This window comes from Rhipicephalus microplus, chromosome 2 (genome assembly GCF_043290135.1).
Source record: "Rhipicephalus microplus isolate Deutch F79 chromosome 2, USDA_Rmic, whole genome shotgun sequence".
NCBI classification, from domain to species: Eukaryota; Metazoa; Arthropoda; class Arachnida; order Ixodida; family Ixodidae; genus Rhipicephalus; species Rhipicephalus microplus.
In genome coordinates this window covers 292,155,718-292,172,540 of record NC_134701.1, presented here as the reverse complement: position 1 = coordinate 292,172,540, position 16,823 = coordinate 292,155,718, and the positions used below count along the sequence as shown (strand labels likewise).

General features: G+C 45.7%; 1 protein-coding gene across 2 annotated transcripts in view; it reads right to left on the bottom strand.

The window, feature by feature from the left end:
• Positions 1 to 16,823, bottom strand: part of LOC119162522 (glutamate receptor 3) — a 91,923-nt gene that overhangs the window by 69,355 nt on the left and 5,745 nt on the right. For both annotated transcript variants that reach the window (XM_075882258.1, XM_037414812.2), the window contains 2 exons: positions 10,918 to 11,073; positions 3,121 to 3,369 (listed from right to left, as the gene is read on the bottom strand). In XM_075882258.1, coding sequence (XP_075738373.1) covers positions 3,121 to 3,369; positions 10,918 to 11,073 — 405 coding nt within the window. The remainder of the gene's footprint in view (positions 1 to 3,120; positions 3,370 to 10,917; positions 11,074 to 16,823) is intronic.

The following is a 16,823-nucleotide window of genomic DNA, read 5'->3' as shown; positions in this document are numbered from 1 at the left end:
GAACATGCGAGATGCCTTTGTCCTGCAGTGAACATAGTCAGGCTGATGAAGATGATGATGATGATGATGCCATTTCTCAGCAGCAGGCTACTCTAATGCCTTCCGTCATTTTCATGACAATGTCAACATTATGCCGTGGCATGCGGGTCTAAACGCGAAAATGACGTCAACCATCGACACCTTACACGTCATATTCATATTCTTGCTTTATGAAGGCTGCAGTGAAAGGGAGGGCAGAGTTAGAGCAGATGTATTGCGGTGCGCAATAGCATGGCACAGGTTGACAGTGCATCTGGTTTCTCGTCAGAGGTGGCTTCACTGAGCGATGATTTTGAATAAGACAGGAAGTAGAATAGAAAATTCGGAAATAGACGACGTGTAACACGCAGTGGCCTTCGTCTTCTTTTACTATTGTTGTAAGTGAAACAGGGCAAATCCCCACTCGAACTAACCTCATACCGCCCAATAGCACTGGCCAGCTGCGTAGGGAAGATAATGGAACGGATGATACTAGGCCGCCTGGAGTGGTATCTTGAATGCCACAAGATTTCTCCGAATTCAATGGCTGGTTTCCGACGCGACCGCTCTTCTATTGACAATGTCGTTGATCTAGTTTCGTACGTTCAGCACGAAAGATCCCGTAAGCGACTATCTGCAGCTTTGTTTCTAGATGTGAAAGGCGCTTATGATAATGTACTACATGAAGCCATTTTGGGTGCTCTTGCGGTGGTTGGCCTTGGTGGTCGAGTATTTCGGTGGATTTCGAGTTACCTGGCTGCAAGATCATTCTTTGTGTTAACAGAAGATGGCCCAACTACGCGACGCTATACTTCCAGGGGTGTTCCTCAAGGCGGAGTTCTTAGCCCGACGCTATTCAATCTTGCACTAATTGGCCTTGCTGAATACTTGCCAAGCACCATTAAAATCTCAATATACGCAGACGACATCTGTGTCTGGACATCGGCAGTCACACGTCCTCAGATACGTTCCCGGCTTCAAAAAGCAGCAACTATGATTGCCAACTACTTGTTCAAACAAGGTCTCAGCATATCACCAGAAAAATGCGCGCTGGTGGCTTTCACTCGTAAAGCAATGACCCCTTATGTCATCTCAATCTGCGGGCGACCGATTTCTTACGCCAAAACCCACCGGTTTCTGGGCATCATTATTGATAGGGACCTCTGTTGGAGTCCGCATGTGACCTATATGAAGAAACGCCTGACCGCTATTTGTCAACTGTTCAAGTTCCTGGCAGGAAAGACGTGGGGGATGTCAGTAGACGCAATGATGGAGCTCTACAGGGCCCTGTTTCTCGGTTTCCTCAGATATAGCTTGCCCGTGCTTAGCAATACCTGCAAGACCAATGTTCGTATTTTACAGGCAGTACAAGCACAAGCGCTGAGAGTGTGCCTCGGTCTGCCCAGATGTACGTCAACAGAAGCAACAATTGCAATTGCTGGTGACTATCCGATACAAACTCACATTGTTGTTGAAGTCCTGAGAACACACATCCGACACTTCGCACGTGCCCCCGGCCATCACCTTGCACTGTTGCCTTCAGAGAGGCGACAAGCATCGTTCGCCAAAATGATTGTGAAATACAACGATAAACTTCCCTCGGGCTTCACTCCTGCATCTAAATCATCCATACGGCCTTGGTGTCTTATTCGACCCACAGTGCATCTTAGTGTACCAGGGATCCGGAGGAAATCTGAGCTATCATCGCCTGTGCTGAAACAACTGTCTCTTCTTCTTTTGCACGAGAAATATTCAGACAGCATACATGTATACACCGATGGTTCCACGAACCACCAGTGTTCGTCGGGGGCAGTAGTTATCCCAGCAAGAGGTGTTACCATCAGCTTTAGGACTGACCACTCCACGGCATCTACAGCAGCGGAACTAGCTGCTTTGCGCGCTGCACTTTGTGTGATCAATCAGGAACCACCGCAACAATGGTCGATTTTCAGCGACTCAAGGGCTGCCCTACAATCTGTGCTCTCAGCACTGCGTCGCGGCCCGTACGAACAGCTTGTTTTCGAAATTCGATGCCTTCTCCACACTTTACTCGAGAAAGGGCATCATGTGACGCTTCAATGGCTGCCAAGTCATTGCGGCATCATAGGGAACGAACATGCCGATACTGCCGCGCGGGCAGCCCTTGAAGGAACACGAGAAGAAGCCATACCACTTTCGAGGACTGATGTTGCCAGTAATCTTCGACGACTTGCGCGTGAAATCACGTTTTCACTATGGTGCCCACCAAGCATCGATACGAATCGTCAACAGCACCTGTCCTCTTTGATGGCTGTCCGCATGCCCACTGGACTCGATCGAAGAGAAGCCACCCTAGTTCATCGCTTATGGCTAGGAGTGGCATTTACAAAATCTTACTCCTTTGTCATAGGAATGGCCGACAACGCTCTCTGCGATGCCTGTCATTGCGAAGAGACGCTACACCACATCCTGTGTGACTGTCCATTGTATGAAATCCAGAGACAGTCACTGGCGTCTGCTTTTGCGCGCATCGACAACAGCCAAATGTCTGTGGACACTATTCTGTCAAGTGCCCGAGAGAAGACACTGCAACAGAAGGCGACGAAAGCTCTGTTGAAATTCCTACGCGACACCGACTTGAACAAGCGACTGTAACAGCAATGTCACACACCGCGAAAGACAAGACTAGACTATGACTGAGTGTGCGCGCATGTGCTGCCGAATGTGCTGTTTCTATCTTCCCTCTCTGCTCTCTTTCATCTCCCCCATCCGTCTCCCATGCGCAGGGTAGCAAACCGGCTGCGTATAGGCTGGTTAACCTCCTTGCCTTTCTTTTCCCTCTATTTTCCTTCCTTCCTTGTTGGTAGCGCTTTCTGCGGTTCAACAGCTTTATTGTTTTTTTTAAAGTAATTATACCATCACTGGAGGTTTGGGACGCCTTGTGAGCACAAAGCTGTCCTTGCAATGCTGCGGCATACTGCAGTGAACACCAAGCTATTCCCTGAAACACATGTTTTATACTTCGCCTCGGCCCGACATAACTGAGTTGGCTTCAGCCTAAGGCACACTCGTTCATTCAGTACTCGTTTCACCATGAATTGAGAATGAAAGAAAACTCCTCACCTTCTGCGGAGTCGTAGATGTAGTAGAAGCGCGGCCATCGCATAGCGTGCATGAGCGCAGCAAGCGTGCCGTGTGCTTGCGGTCGAAGCGTGAGGTCGAACCGTGTCAGGTGGGACGATGGGCTGCGGGTCACCGACGCGCTCAGCAGCGGCACCTGCAGACGTGCCGACACGGCAGCCAGCGCCTCGAGCACCGTGCCACCGTCCGGAGACACGAGCAATGCCGCGCCCGAGCTCAGCTGGGCACACGCTGCAACGCACCGCACCCATACAACCCACGATGAGCAAGAGGGAGAGAAAGCCATTTAATGAAAAACAGAGAACTCATCCACAGTACACGAATGCGCCTACATGCTACTCGGTAATAAGGGATATGGATTGAGGACATCAAATATATAGGAGGAGGGCACGAAAAAAAAGAAAGGAAATGTTACGATTGTGATATGTGTTCACGTAATGGTGATGATGATGTAAGTTAGCGCTATACAGTTCATTAGTTACGTTAGTGCCCTCCGGCAGTCTGAACAGAAATTTTAAAATGTTACTTTGCTGAGAAGGTGGAGTAAGTCTGAGTGTTTTCCCGGGGTCTAGTGGTCCTTGAGAAGTTGAGCCTTTTCTACTTTGGAGAAAAGATCTTGCTTTCATGTATGCTTGGCAATCTAACAAAAAGATGCTTGATTGATTCTAAAGGATCACAGTTGCCACAGTATGGATCAGTTGCCAAACCAAGCTTCCTTCTTGGGCACGGTGGCACATCAGGTATGCGGACGTCTGACAATCCGTTCATTTTAAGTGTGAAGCATTTCTTAGCGAACTTCGGCAACTTTGAGCGTATTTATCTATCTAGCCGCTTATGTTTGGGTGCTCTCATGGTCACCCCCTTAACTTAGCGTGAACTAAAAGTAGCATGGGAGGGTAAAATGGTTTGACGAACATGACGCGCTGCTCAAGACATGAAAAATCTCACAATCCAGTCGCGTACGTCGTCAAACACTTCCCGTCAGACAGCGGCACATACCCACTGGCGGGTATGTGCCGCTGGTATGCGGGTTTGTGCCACAGGTGATTGACACTTATACCCCTGTCACACGGCCACCACCAAACTTTGTTAAACTCCGTCAACGTAAATCTCCCCTAGGGAGTTCGACGGAGATATAGTTGTGACAGTGTCACACAGCATTGACAAGGTTGTAATAGTGGTCGCGAAAGGGCAATAAAAGAACTCCAGGTGGTCTAAATTTCCGGAGCCCTCCACTACGGCGTCTCTCTAAACCTATGGTGGTTTTGGGACGTTAAATCCCTCATATCAATCAATCAAAGGGTAATAGTTGTCACGAGAACACACATGGGAAATTTTACCGCGTAATCTTCAACAAATACCCGACATTGGTAGCATTGACCCAACGATGGCATAGAATAAATGTCAGTTATAAGAAAAACGTGAAATAGGCAGCGTTGAACCCCCAATGAATGCAAATAACGAATTCCAGGGTCCCAGCAGGAATCAAACCCAAGCATTCTGCGTGGCAGTCGAGCGTTTTACCGCAGAGCTACGCTAGGTCTCAGAACTAGTTTTCAAACAGACGCTAATCTTCGTGAAACATCAATAGTGGTTGCAGTGCTGCCTAAGCAATTTTATTAAAATCACATATGTACTCTTTTGATACAGCCATCACGTCGGGTTAACGTCAATTGTGGTTAGTTGCCATGCTCTGAAGTCTATTTATGTAGCAGCGTCCAGGGCCAGCATCCTCGCGAGCATCAGCGCTTCATATCAGCTTCTGGTGTTGCTAATACGCATGTTTCAGTTGGCATAGTTGCGCATTTGCAAACAGCTGGTTATATAAGCATCTGCAACTTTCAACGTATGTCTGTGCATGCAATATTTGTACATATACTTAGCGCCATTTCATGACGTGTCGCTCAATAAAAAAATGCATCTGCGTCACCTTCTCCCCGCATGTTTCGCATAAAGTCGATTCCCACGTACGTGGGTTCTGCCGAATTTATTTCTTGTCCAGTTTTCCCTCGCCCTGCTTCTCGCATCCGGCGGGGGCAGCTTGCGCTCCAGGGAGAGCACTAGACCGCAGTCTCAGAGTGTGGCGTACTACGATGCTCCAATAATCCCGCCCTGCACGTCATCGGAGCTGTTGCCTCATCGTTTACCGCTACCCATGATCATTCCGACAGTGTATTATCAGCCTCGAGCATTACCCCCCAACTCACCTACAACAGCTCGTGCAGCGCACTCGACGCTTTTTGGGCACAGTGGCACTTCAGGAATGCAGACGTCTGACAATTCGTTCATCTTTGTTGTGCAGGTGAGGAAGAAATACGGAAAATGTATACGCTCTCATGACCCTTTTTTGCTTGTGCTACCGTGCGCATGGTTTTCTTGTATTCCATATTCTATTATGCTGCTTTTGCAAAGATTGCTGCTCCTAAAGGGAGACATCGAAACTAACCCTGGACCTACGCAATTTCTAATCGGTAGTGCGTTAAAAGAAATCGCCGCAGATATTAAGTTTATCAAGGAAAATCGGCCCACCGATATGGATAAAAGTCCGGGCACTTTATGAAGACTAGACCAGAGAGTTAGGGCCATATTGACAAACCAACCTCATCGTTATCTTATGCTCTCCTTAAGTTTATGTGCTCTCTACGTGCATTATAAGGACTGAAGAATGGTAACAAGATGAAAGATAGGTACAAGAAGCATTTCTGAATACTTACGAACTTTCTATATGAAACGCTTAAAAACGCAAACGGATAAGAAACACGCGAGATGAAGATAGAATTGGTTTTCGAACAGGGGCCTTAGTCTCTGGCAGGATGAGCTTGTCAACATAAAAGACGCATATGAATTGCTGAAAAGGAAGAACGACACCTAGTAAATATAAGTAGGCGATCGAATTTAATTGTTGAGAGATTTTACCATCAATACTTGTGGTCAAACAGACACAATTTTACTAGATTTTCTAAACATTTTCATTGTGTATATGATAGCAAACTACTAGTAAACTTCAAAGTATGATAGGAGAGGGATAACTGTTTTCTTGGATAAAAAATTTTCTAACAGATCGCTCACAGTTCGTGTTGTATAAAGGTCATACATGAAACACAGTTCGTGTGACTTGTGGGGTCGCTCATGTTTCAGTCTTGCGACCACTATTATTTCTTATTTTCATGAATAACCTGACGTCAAACATTAGGTGTAATCACGCGGGTTGCATATGACTGCATATTTATTGAGATAAACAGTTCGGCAAACCAAATTAACCTCAACAAATGTCTAATGAAGGTTGCAGATTGGTGCGATAAGTGGCAAATGTCTATTATTGTGCAAGAAATGTGCTGCCATGGCGGTAACGCGTACACTTAATCCCTTACAATTCAGTTACGCCATTCATGGTTCATCGCTCACAAACGTTGTACTGCACTAGTACCTAGGCGTTACATTAACATTTGTCCTGAGATGGGATACACACATAGCGAACGTCACTGCAGTCGCACGGCGTAAACTTTTTTACCTAAAGAGGCGTCTGAGAAATGCGCCTGTGCAACCAAAACTCGTCGCATACACCATGCTCGTAAAACTGGTACTACAATTTGCCAACGTAGTTTGGTTTCCTTATTTACTAAATAGCATTGGTAAACTAGAGGCACCACAATGCAAAGCTATATGGGCACTACAAGTTCAATCACACAGACTGCCTCACTAACTTTGTGGCTTTTTCCGGCATTAGAACACTAACTACTATAGGGCAAAAGCGGCACGCCTGAATTTCTTGTAACAGTCGCTACATGTCCACAGGTAGATATGTCTAATTACGTTACCTTTCACAGTCGTAAGCGGAAGTACAGCTTGAAAGGCTGTTCCTAAAACAGCAACGTCTTTTAGAAATCGTTTCTACCATTTAGGATACGTGAATGAAACAAACATTATGCAAGTGTTTCTAATGCCGACACACTGATTGCATTCAGCTCAAAATTGGAAACTATGCGCAACATACGTGAACGCTTCGCATACTTTTTGTTTTTACTCCCTTTTATTTTCGTTCGTGATTCTGTAGTAGATTACTTGCTCAGGCCTGCCTTTCATCTGGTATACCGAAGAAACTTTTTCTCTGTTTGTTCAATGTATCACTGAAATACTTAGCTCACTCTGCGCAAGTCAGCAAATTCCTGCGTGTGTTACTAGATTGATTTATATGTGGTGTTTAACGTCCCAAAACTACCATACGATTATGAGAGACGCTGTAGTGGAGGGCTCCGGAAATTTAGACCACCTGGGGTTTCTTTAACGTGCACCCAAATCTGAGCACACGGGCCTACAACATTTCCACATCCATCGGCGTGTGCTACTAGAAAACTGCGCGTTTTGTTCAATGGGTCACTGACGTTTGTCCAGATCTTTTGACATCACACACACAGAATAATCTAATACTTTTTAAATTTGCGCTTTTTGTTTATATCTCTTTTTTTTCGCTTTTTCCCGGCACAAATTGTGCTGCGAATTGCTTGACACATGACTGATCGGCTGAATTTCAAGATGCACTAAATACAGGCGTGATCTTGTAGACTGTGTCAAAATTCTGGTACCAATATTTCCTTGTTCATTCGCACTGGAAAACGAAGTCACTGCTTTTGTTTCGTATCTTGTTGTCTACCAATAATTTAAGTGAACTGACATCTGACTTTACTGTTATTACGTGTTCTTGAATATTATGTACATTATGCCCTCGGTAATGACTCCAAACTGAATTTGACAGTATTAAAAAAATAAATAAATAAACCAAGCTTGCACATTGTGATATTTTGCGCTGACCCACGACGAGTGATAGTGGGTGTTGTTATGAGCGCATACATTTTGTATGCTAATAATATTATTTGGGGTCTTACGTCCCCAAACCACCACATGATTAAGAAAGACGTCGTTGTGGAGGGCTGCAGAAATTTTTGGCTGCAGAAGTTTTCACCATCTGGTGTTCTTTAACGTACACTCACATCACACAGTACACGGGCCTTTATCACGGGTGCCGGGGCTGGTATCGAACCCCCGACCTTTGGGTTACCAGCCGTAGACCGCATCCACTGTTGTATTGAGGCGGACCTTCGTATACAATGCGGAGCTTTAATCCGATGGCCCTTGGTAAGGAACTCTCGCAAACAAAACGCATCGTCTGTTCGCCTTAGTTTATTTGGTAATATATGTGGCTGCATCCCTCTCTCCTCTCTATATTTCATCTCCCCCTCCCCTGCGCAGGGTAGCAAACCGGCTGCCTATAGGCTGGTTAACCTCCTTGCCGTTCTTTTCTTCCTATTTTCCTTCCTTCCTATGTGGCTGCATTCACCAATCCAACAGTTTGGGTATGTTAGTAATCCATTTTCGAAAACCAAAAGCGCACGCCGCACATGAACAAAAAAGACACATATATGTATACAAAAGACAGTTCCTACTTTTAACAAATTTAGTGTTGTGAAACCTCAGGTAAATATAGCACCATCTAATCAGCCCATATCACTATGTAGATTTTACATATGGCACTTTCAAAATGGCGTCAAATTCAGAAAATCAACACGTGCAGATTTGTTGACAAAAGTAGAAATCTGCTGACAAGAGAAACGAATATTGAAGCAAAAGATAGTGGGAAATAAGTGAAATGTACTTAAGCATGTCGCTCATTGCTTTGCCAAAAATCAACAAAAAAGTTTTTATGAGTGCGATGGCATATGTAAGGTCGTTTATGTTTTTTACTCAACCCTATTTTCTCTCTTATGAAATTACAAGCAGATTTCCACAAAAGTGATCATCGTCAAACTCTAACACGACTGATCATCACCCAGCTATTCAGGCACTTCATGCGAGTTGTCGTGAATATTACAGGGAGTCCCAGGTAACTTTAGTGAGAGTTTAACAATATGCCGACACATGTAATTACGTCGCGGCCAAATGCATGTTGCTAACCGTTGCCTGGACTTAATCAGACTATTTTGGGTTCCTAAATATTGTTTATTAGATCTGTTTAATTAACTAACTTTTCAAGAAATAAAGATGGATAAAAAATTTCAATGCGGAAGTTGTATATTGGTTTGCAACACGTCCAAATAGATAGTTCTGAACTTTATATCTGCTAAGTACTACCGTTTTTATGGCAATGACAAATGGCCGCAAAATACAAAAATATACCACGTGACAAACCCGCTCGCGCGTAAGTGCACACGATTATTCTAGTGTCACCTAACGTTCCGCGTACGAACAACACGCTTTCCTTGCCCCAGTTCATGACAGCGATAAGCAGTAACAGCAGTTATTGTTATTGTGGCCGATAGCGAAACGCGTTCATCGTAAAGCCGCCACCATCGTGGCAGCCCTGCCGAGACAGCACAATGGGGCAAATGCTACGGTCGTTCGTACGCGGAACGTTACGGGGCACTAGAATCATCGTGCGCACTGACGCGTGACGGGTTTGTCGCGAGGTAATTTTTGTATTTCGCGGGCATTTATAATTAGCCGAAAAACAATAATACCTAAACGATATAAAGTTCCAAACAGTCTATTCAGATACTTTGCAGATTGATCTACAACTTTCTCATTGAAATGTATTATCCGTCTTCGTTTCTTGAAAAGTCAGTCAATAAAACAGATCTAATTAAACAATAGTTGAGAACACAAAATATAGTCTAACTCCAGGCAACGGTGAGCAACATGCATTTGGTCGCGTCGTAATTGCATGTGCCGGCATATTTTTAAACGCTGGCTAAAGTTACCTGGCAGACCCTGTATATAATAATTGTTGGAATTTAACGTCCCGAAATGACCATACGATATGAGAGGCGCTTTAGTGGAGGGCTCCTGGAATTCCGACCACCTGCGGTTACTTAACGTGCACCTGAATCTATAGGCCCACGGGCTTCAAGCATTTTCACCTCCATTGAAAATCCGGCCGCCGGGATTCAAACGTGCGAATTTCGTGTCGGCAGCCGAGTGCGTTAGCCACCATGGCGTGTCTTGAATAAATTGAAGTTTCTCGGGCAATTCAATTTCCAATAAGATCTGAGTGTCTGTGCGAGCTGCAACGCATGGTACGTGAGCCAGCATGCCGTTGATAGGTAGTACAGAAATTTGTCTAATCTTCGTTCTTTCGGCTTCGCTTGGCTTGGCGAGCCTTGGAGCCACTTTGTCATTAGACGAGAATCAGTAAATGCATGCTCAGCAGTTGCACTTTACCACCTTAACCTCTTAGGGTCACCAATTCAAATCGGATCATGAAGTCCCCAGTAGTGCGCTCTTTTATTCGAAAGAAAACAGAAACACAACCATAAAATAAGCCAGGCGTGTGTTCGAAGCCCGCAAGCAAAAAAAAAAAAAAACTGGGCAAAGTTATCGGCTACCCATTATTTCCATGGTAGGCTAACTATCGCAGTTCCAAAGGCCCATCTTTTTAATTTAGGAAACTCCTATGTCTTTAGGTACAGCAGATGCGTAGCATTCACGGTAAAAATCAAATATAGCCCCGCCACGGTGGTCTAGTGGCTAAGGTACTCTGCCGCTGACCCGCAGGTCACGGGACCAAATTCCGAAGGTAGCGGCTGCATTTTAAATGCAAGTGAAAATGCTGTCGTTACAGAACTCAAGGTTTTCGAAATTTCCGGAGTCCTCCACTACGGCGTCTCTCATAATCATATCCTGGTTTTGAGGCGTTAAACACCACATATCACTCAATCAAAAATACAATTCCACAGAACAGGGTAAAAATGTCCTTCGCATGTCATCGGCAATCTTTTTCGGAATTACCATCATTGGTGACGTTGAATGTATCGTTGTCGAAAACCCTCGTTGTCAGTGGCGTAATCTTGTATCTGTCACCAGGCGCTTGTTGGTTGGCGTACTCGATGACGTCACGAAAGGCAGTGACGACCCGGTGAGGTTGATTCACACCTATCACGAGCCCTGCGAGAAGAAAAAAAAAAAAGACAGCGTGTTTCAGTTTTTGCCACCGTGAAGATCACATCGATGGGGTTTGGCGCAAGCGCACCGTTGCAGAGCCGGTGGAGCTCAAGGTGGCACCTGTGGCGAGAATATTTCTACGCACCAAAAGCATGGTTCTTGTGGGCAATTGTGAACTTCAAAACGGGTTGTCAGTGAAGACAAATAAACACGTTCACAAGAATAAGGCGTACCACACTGACTAACACTGTACGTTACTCCATGCTCTATTGCTGCACAATATTTCTACGCATATGCATTGCCGTCACTTCCCACGACACGTGGCAGTTCAATCTTATTTTTCCTTTAAGTAGGAATGCTCTTTAGACGTTATAGACAAGGTAGTATCTTTGACAGAATTATATTTATGATTTGCAATGTGAAAAGCTTCTAAAATCTTCCCCCCATATCCTGTCTTTCCCCCAAAATGGTCGTGCGATCGAACATCGGCTCACGAGATTTGAATGTCGTGCTTTTTCAGCAATAGACAACTAAATTAATTCCCAGGTCCTCACTCAAATATGTATTGTGTTCTTCAAACCACCAATTTACACATCTTCCCGCCTGCCTTATATAAACATTGCCACAGGCCAGTGGCACGAGTCTTACACTCAACAAATGATTTCATACGCTTAACTTCACAAGCCTTTTTAGGGGCGATGCTGCTTATAATGTAGATTGTTCCCTCCTCTGCAGTAGTAGTAGTAGTAGTAGTAGTAGTAGTAGTAGTAGTAGTAGTAGTAGTATGTCCTCCACCTAATAAATTGCTCAATAGATGGGGTTTGTGTATATGTCCTTGGAAATATCACTAAACGGTGTTAGCAGTTTTCATATAATCGACGATGTCGTATAGTTCACGGTCGGACAGACCGACCAACGGACGAACGCACGTACGTACGGATGAACGGACGCCCTATCCTCATACACAAGCCTCACACAGTCTAATCGCACGTTACTTATCCTTACACACAAGGAAAAAATCACAACATATGCACGCAGTGCATCATGATGAGCTTCCATCAGTCCTTCCGCGCGTCCGTCCGTTAGTGCATCCGTCCGTGCATTCGTCCGTCTGTCCATGCGTTCGTTCTTCCGTCCATACGTACGTACGTGCGTCCATCCATCCGTCCGTCTATGGATTTCTTTGTCTGTCTGTCTGTCTGTCTGTCTGTCTGTCTGTCTGTCTGTCTGTCTGTCTGTCTGTCTGTCTGTCTGTCTGTCTGTCTGTCTGTCTGTCTGTCTGTCTGTCTGTCTGGAAAACACTCCAAGTACCGCCATCTCGCATCTATTCATCATATATTCATCGCATAAACGTTCCACCATCCAGCGGACAATCAATGGACTAAATAAGAGGTGGCACAGCCGGACTAGAGGAGCGGCACGCGCGCACTCTTTTACGGCATGCGCTTCTTGTCTAGTTCCCCTCTTTCACCGCCTCTAGTTCATGGCACTGCAGCCAAACATTCGCTAAACCTAGCGAAAACCAAGGAGGCTACACCCAGCGAGTTTAACGTGGCAACCTTTTCCGGTCAGAGAGTGCTCAAAGTACGTCCTTCTGTTACTACATTTTTTATTAAGCATCAAATTCAAGGCAAATTTTATTGGAGAATAATTCACCGATGCTCCGTTCTGTTGGTTATTTCATCAGGAACAACTATCCCTTTGTTCATGATTAACGTGTGCTGGTTTCCTTCTCAATTCAATAAAGTGCACGTGTGCCGCTCCTCTAGTCCGGTCGTGGAGGTAGCTACTTACTACTACGAATACAAACACGACTACTACTACTACATACATCGCGCACGCACGAGCCACGGCATAAGGAGCTTCGCCCCTGAAAAGAAATCACGCTCATACCTTCCATCTTAGCTACTTCCCTTATGTTGTGAAAAATGTTATGCATGTGAGGTACCACTTGTGTAATTCCGATCCTTCGTATTCTCTGCGGCATATCTGCGGAGGCTAGAATTCATGACGGTGATCGAGCCAAAAAGACGAACAAAAATTGGAAGACCCTTAAGCTTCACCTTTAGGAGTTGAACGCGATAGCAAAATTCGGCCCCTAGCGCACCCTTCAACCGCTAAGTGGATACTTATTCATATGTTTTGTTACATACACATGCACGCACGCAAACGAGCACACAGTAGATTGGATTAGCGCACGCTATTATCACCAAATGGGCTCGTTTTCGTCGTGACACCTGTCGACCAAATGCGTTAAAAGGGCCCTGAAACACTTTTTCAAGTAACCATCGAATGAATTCACTAGAAGAGCTTATTGCCTCACGAATTCAACGCCGCGAAAATTTTAGGAATCTGTCCAGTGCGAGTAGAGTTACAAAGGTTTGTCGCATGCTGCAATTGCATTACCTCTTCTCTCGTCCCGATGAAAGTGCTGGAAGCTGCGCAGGGAGGGGTGGCAGGGCAAAGAAACTACCATCCCTCGTGACCCTGAGCACTTTTCGTTTTCTTTGAACGCGCGGCTTTTCAGTGTGATCACGCGCGCACGCGTGGACAAGTAACGGCTTCCCGCGGCTATCTCGGTAACTTGATTTTTCGGTCACAGACCCACAGACGATTTTTGGCTCACAACCAACTGGGTCGACGCCGGCAGCGGGTTTTCTGCGAGAGGAGCTCTTTAACGCTATCGCGTTAAAACGATAGAGAACGAGGAGCCCATGAGGTGCAAACTCGATTTAATCGAACTCGTGGTCACTCTGTACGAACCTCTATAAACATTATTTACACAGATACTGAACGTTTGTGTCACGTCATTTTCTACAGCACAGGTGAGCAGGTAAACAGCTGCCGTATCAGGGTGCGCTTGTGACAGTGGGAAAAAAGTGACAATATCCCCGACCTGCAGCTACTGGAATCAAGAGGACGTTTCCAATTGCGTCTTATAGCGGGCGTGACAAGTTGCTACTGATGATTGAATTAAGGCAAATGATACATCGAGTCAAGATGCTGTGAGATTGGGAAGGGCTGTCGTCCATAAGGTAGCAACGTGCAGTGTCCTTCCGGGGAAAGGAGCTTCCACCTTCTCCAGTACTCCATCCAGTACCTAAACTACGTCTTTCCCTATCACAATATCAGCGAGGGCATAGCTAATAAATAAAGAACTCACAGCATATCCACGGAGTACTTGATGATAAGTGGAGCGAAGAGCCGTCAGTCCGCCCGCGCTTCCCTCCATCCGTTTTTTTTTTGCTTCCGTCTGTCCGTGCGTCAGTTCCTGCGTCCATCCGTCTGTGCGTCTGTTCGTTCGTATGTGTGTTCATCTGTCCGTCCCTGCATCCATCCATCCGTCCGCGCGTCCCTCCATGCGTCCATTCGTTTGTGTGTCCATTCGTCCGTCCATGCATTCTTCCGTGCATCCGTCCATTCATGCGCCCGTCCGTCCTACCGTGTGTTCGTCCATGCATCTGTCTGTCTGTCCATCCGTCCGTCCGTCCGTCTATCCGTACGTCCATCTGAACACTCCAAGTACCACCATATCGCATCTGTTCATCATATACACATTATATTGAAGTACCGCCATCCTGCGGACATTCCAAGGACTAAACGAGAGGGGACACGGCTGGACTAGAGGAGCGGCACGCGCGCACTTTCTTACGGCATGCGCTCCGTGTCTAGTTCCCACCTTGCACCGCCTCTAGTTCATGGCAGTGCGGCCAAACCCTCACTAAACCTGTTTAGAAAAAGCGGTTAACGATTTAGAGTACTTGGTACTCTACTATCAGAGAGCACAAAGGCGTCCCGCTGTTGCAGAATGCAAACCTAGCGAAAACCAAAGAGGTTACGCCCAGCGAGTGTAACGTGGTAACCTTTTCCGGTCAGAGAGTGCTCAAAGTACGTCCTTTTGTTACTAGTTTTTTTTTGTTTAGTAAGCATCAAATTCAAGGCAAATTTTATTAGAGGTTAAGTCACCGATACTCGTCTCTGCACGGTATTTCATCAGAAACGATTATCTCTTTATTCATGATTAACATGTGCGGGTTTTCTTCTCAATTGAGAAGAGTGCGCGAGGGCCGCTCCTCTATTCTGGCCGTGGAGGTGGCTACCTACTACTACTACTACTACAACTACTACATACATCGTGGACGCACAACCCACGGCGTAAAGGCCAACTCCGGCAATACTTGGAGGTCTATGGATCTCAAGAAAATTCGTTGGGCATGTTCCTTTGCACATTTTCGTCATTTAGGCCAAATTACAGGCTTCAGGGATGCCCTGATTGTTTGCAAATGAATTTTAATGATTGCCTTGAAAAGCTCACCTCGCTTGTGAGAATCATTGGCAGCATTGTCTGTGTGGCGTCATGTTTGACAGGTCAACGGGAGTGACGCAGCCGATGCATTGCTAATTTAGCCGCTACACCTTTTATTGAGCTAGTCACAAGGCGACGGCGACGGTGTTTAGCGCGGGTATAGCACGGGAGACCTTTGTTCCTCCCTCTGTGATGTTGGACCGGCGCTTCGCTGGTCTGGATTTTACAGTTTTCATACTCCACGTCAGCGGCACCAGTATGCGGCCTTCGGTTCTTACCAAATAGTACTTCATACGCAGACAGGGCGCTCGGTTGGGTTTCGGTTTCGTTATTGTACCTTTTCGCTTATTTAAAATCATTTTCGAATTTTCTGAGCCTTCCAGCCATCGGGCTCGTCTCAGGAACATAGAAACACCATTAGCTCGATATAGTCGAAAAATAAGCGAAATTGGCCTTTAAAAGAAGATGCAGGTAAAAAAACGCGAGTTTTTGTAATTTTTTATTTTACCTGTTTTGATAATATTAGTACCTCTACTGTTATGAAAAAAAATAATACAGGACGAGACCTAACTGGAAATGCTTTAAAATTGCATCTAAAAAGCACAAGGTGCCTGTTAAAAGGTCGAAAGTATGCAGTCTTCGAGCACCTTGCCGCCGATAATAGGCTGCCGCTCGCCATTGTTGATCGTATGAGTCAAATAGTCGAGCCTCACTCTTTAAATAACAACGGTTTCTCTCGCTGATGCAGCGTAAGAAATAATAAAAAGAAGCACTCTTCTGCGCGTTTTTCGAGCACCGCGACTGGCTTATCACATGGTACGAATCGGGGACCGCCATTGGCCGCTGCGCGCCTGTATGTGCTGTGAAACCTATTTGCGGGGTCCATGTCTTGTCGAGTAGCGCAGCTGAACATTGCTTTTCTCGTGTAATTATCTTCGTTATGAAGGAAAAAAAGGCATTGATTGAAAGTGCAAGCCATTGTGCGTTGCACTCTGTAGGAATAGGGTATACGAGCAGCTGGTCCGATTTGCGGCAGTTGTTCGCTTGCAAAAGCCAATGCATCAAAAGTCATTCACACCCGTCAGCCGGAAAGTTCGTGATGCAGCAATAGATGACGTCAGCGCCAATCTTGAGAGGCCGAAAGAGCACGCAGTGAGAGAACTTAGCAGGGACGACATTGCCTATATGTATGACGGTATGTGGCACAAACATGGCTGCGAATTGGCATGACACTGGACTTAGTTGGGAATTCACTGTCCTGTCGAACTTCCTCCTAACTTCCAGTTGGCACAAGGCTCTGCCAGATGGAACGGAAGTTTGGCAAGCGTTTCATGACCCTGTCTGTGAGCAAAATGTCTGTGAGGAGTCGGCTCGAAAAAGCAGAGAGGGACAAACTCGTGGTGCTGGCGTATTTTAGTCGCAGTGGCCACAACAAGAACGATTGTTC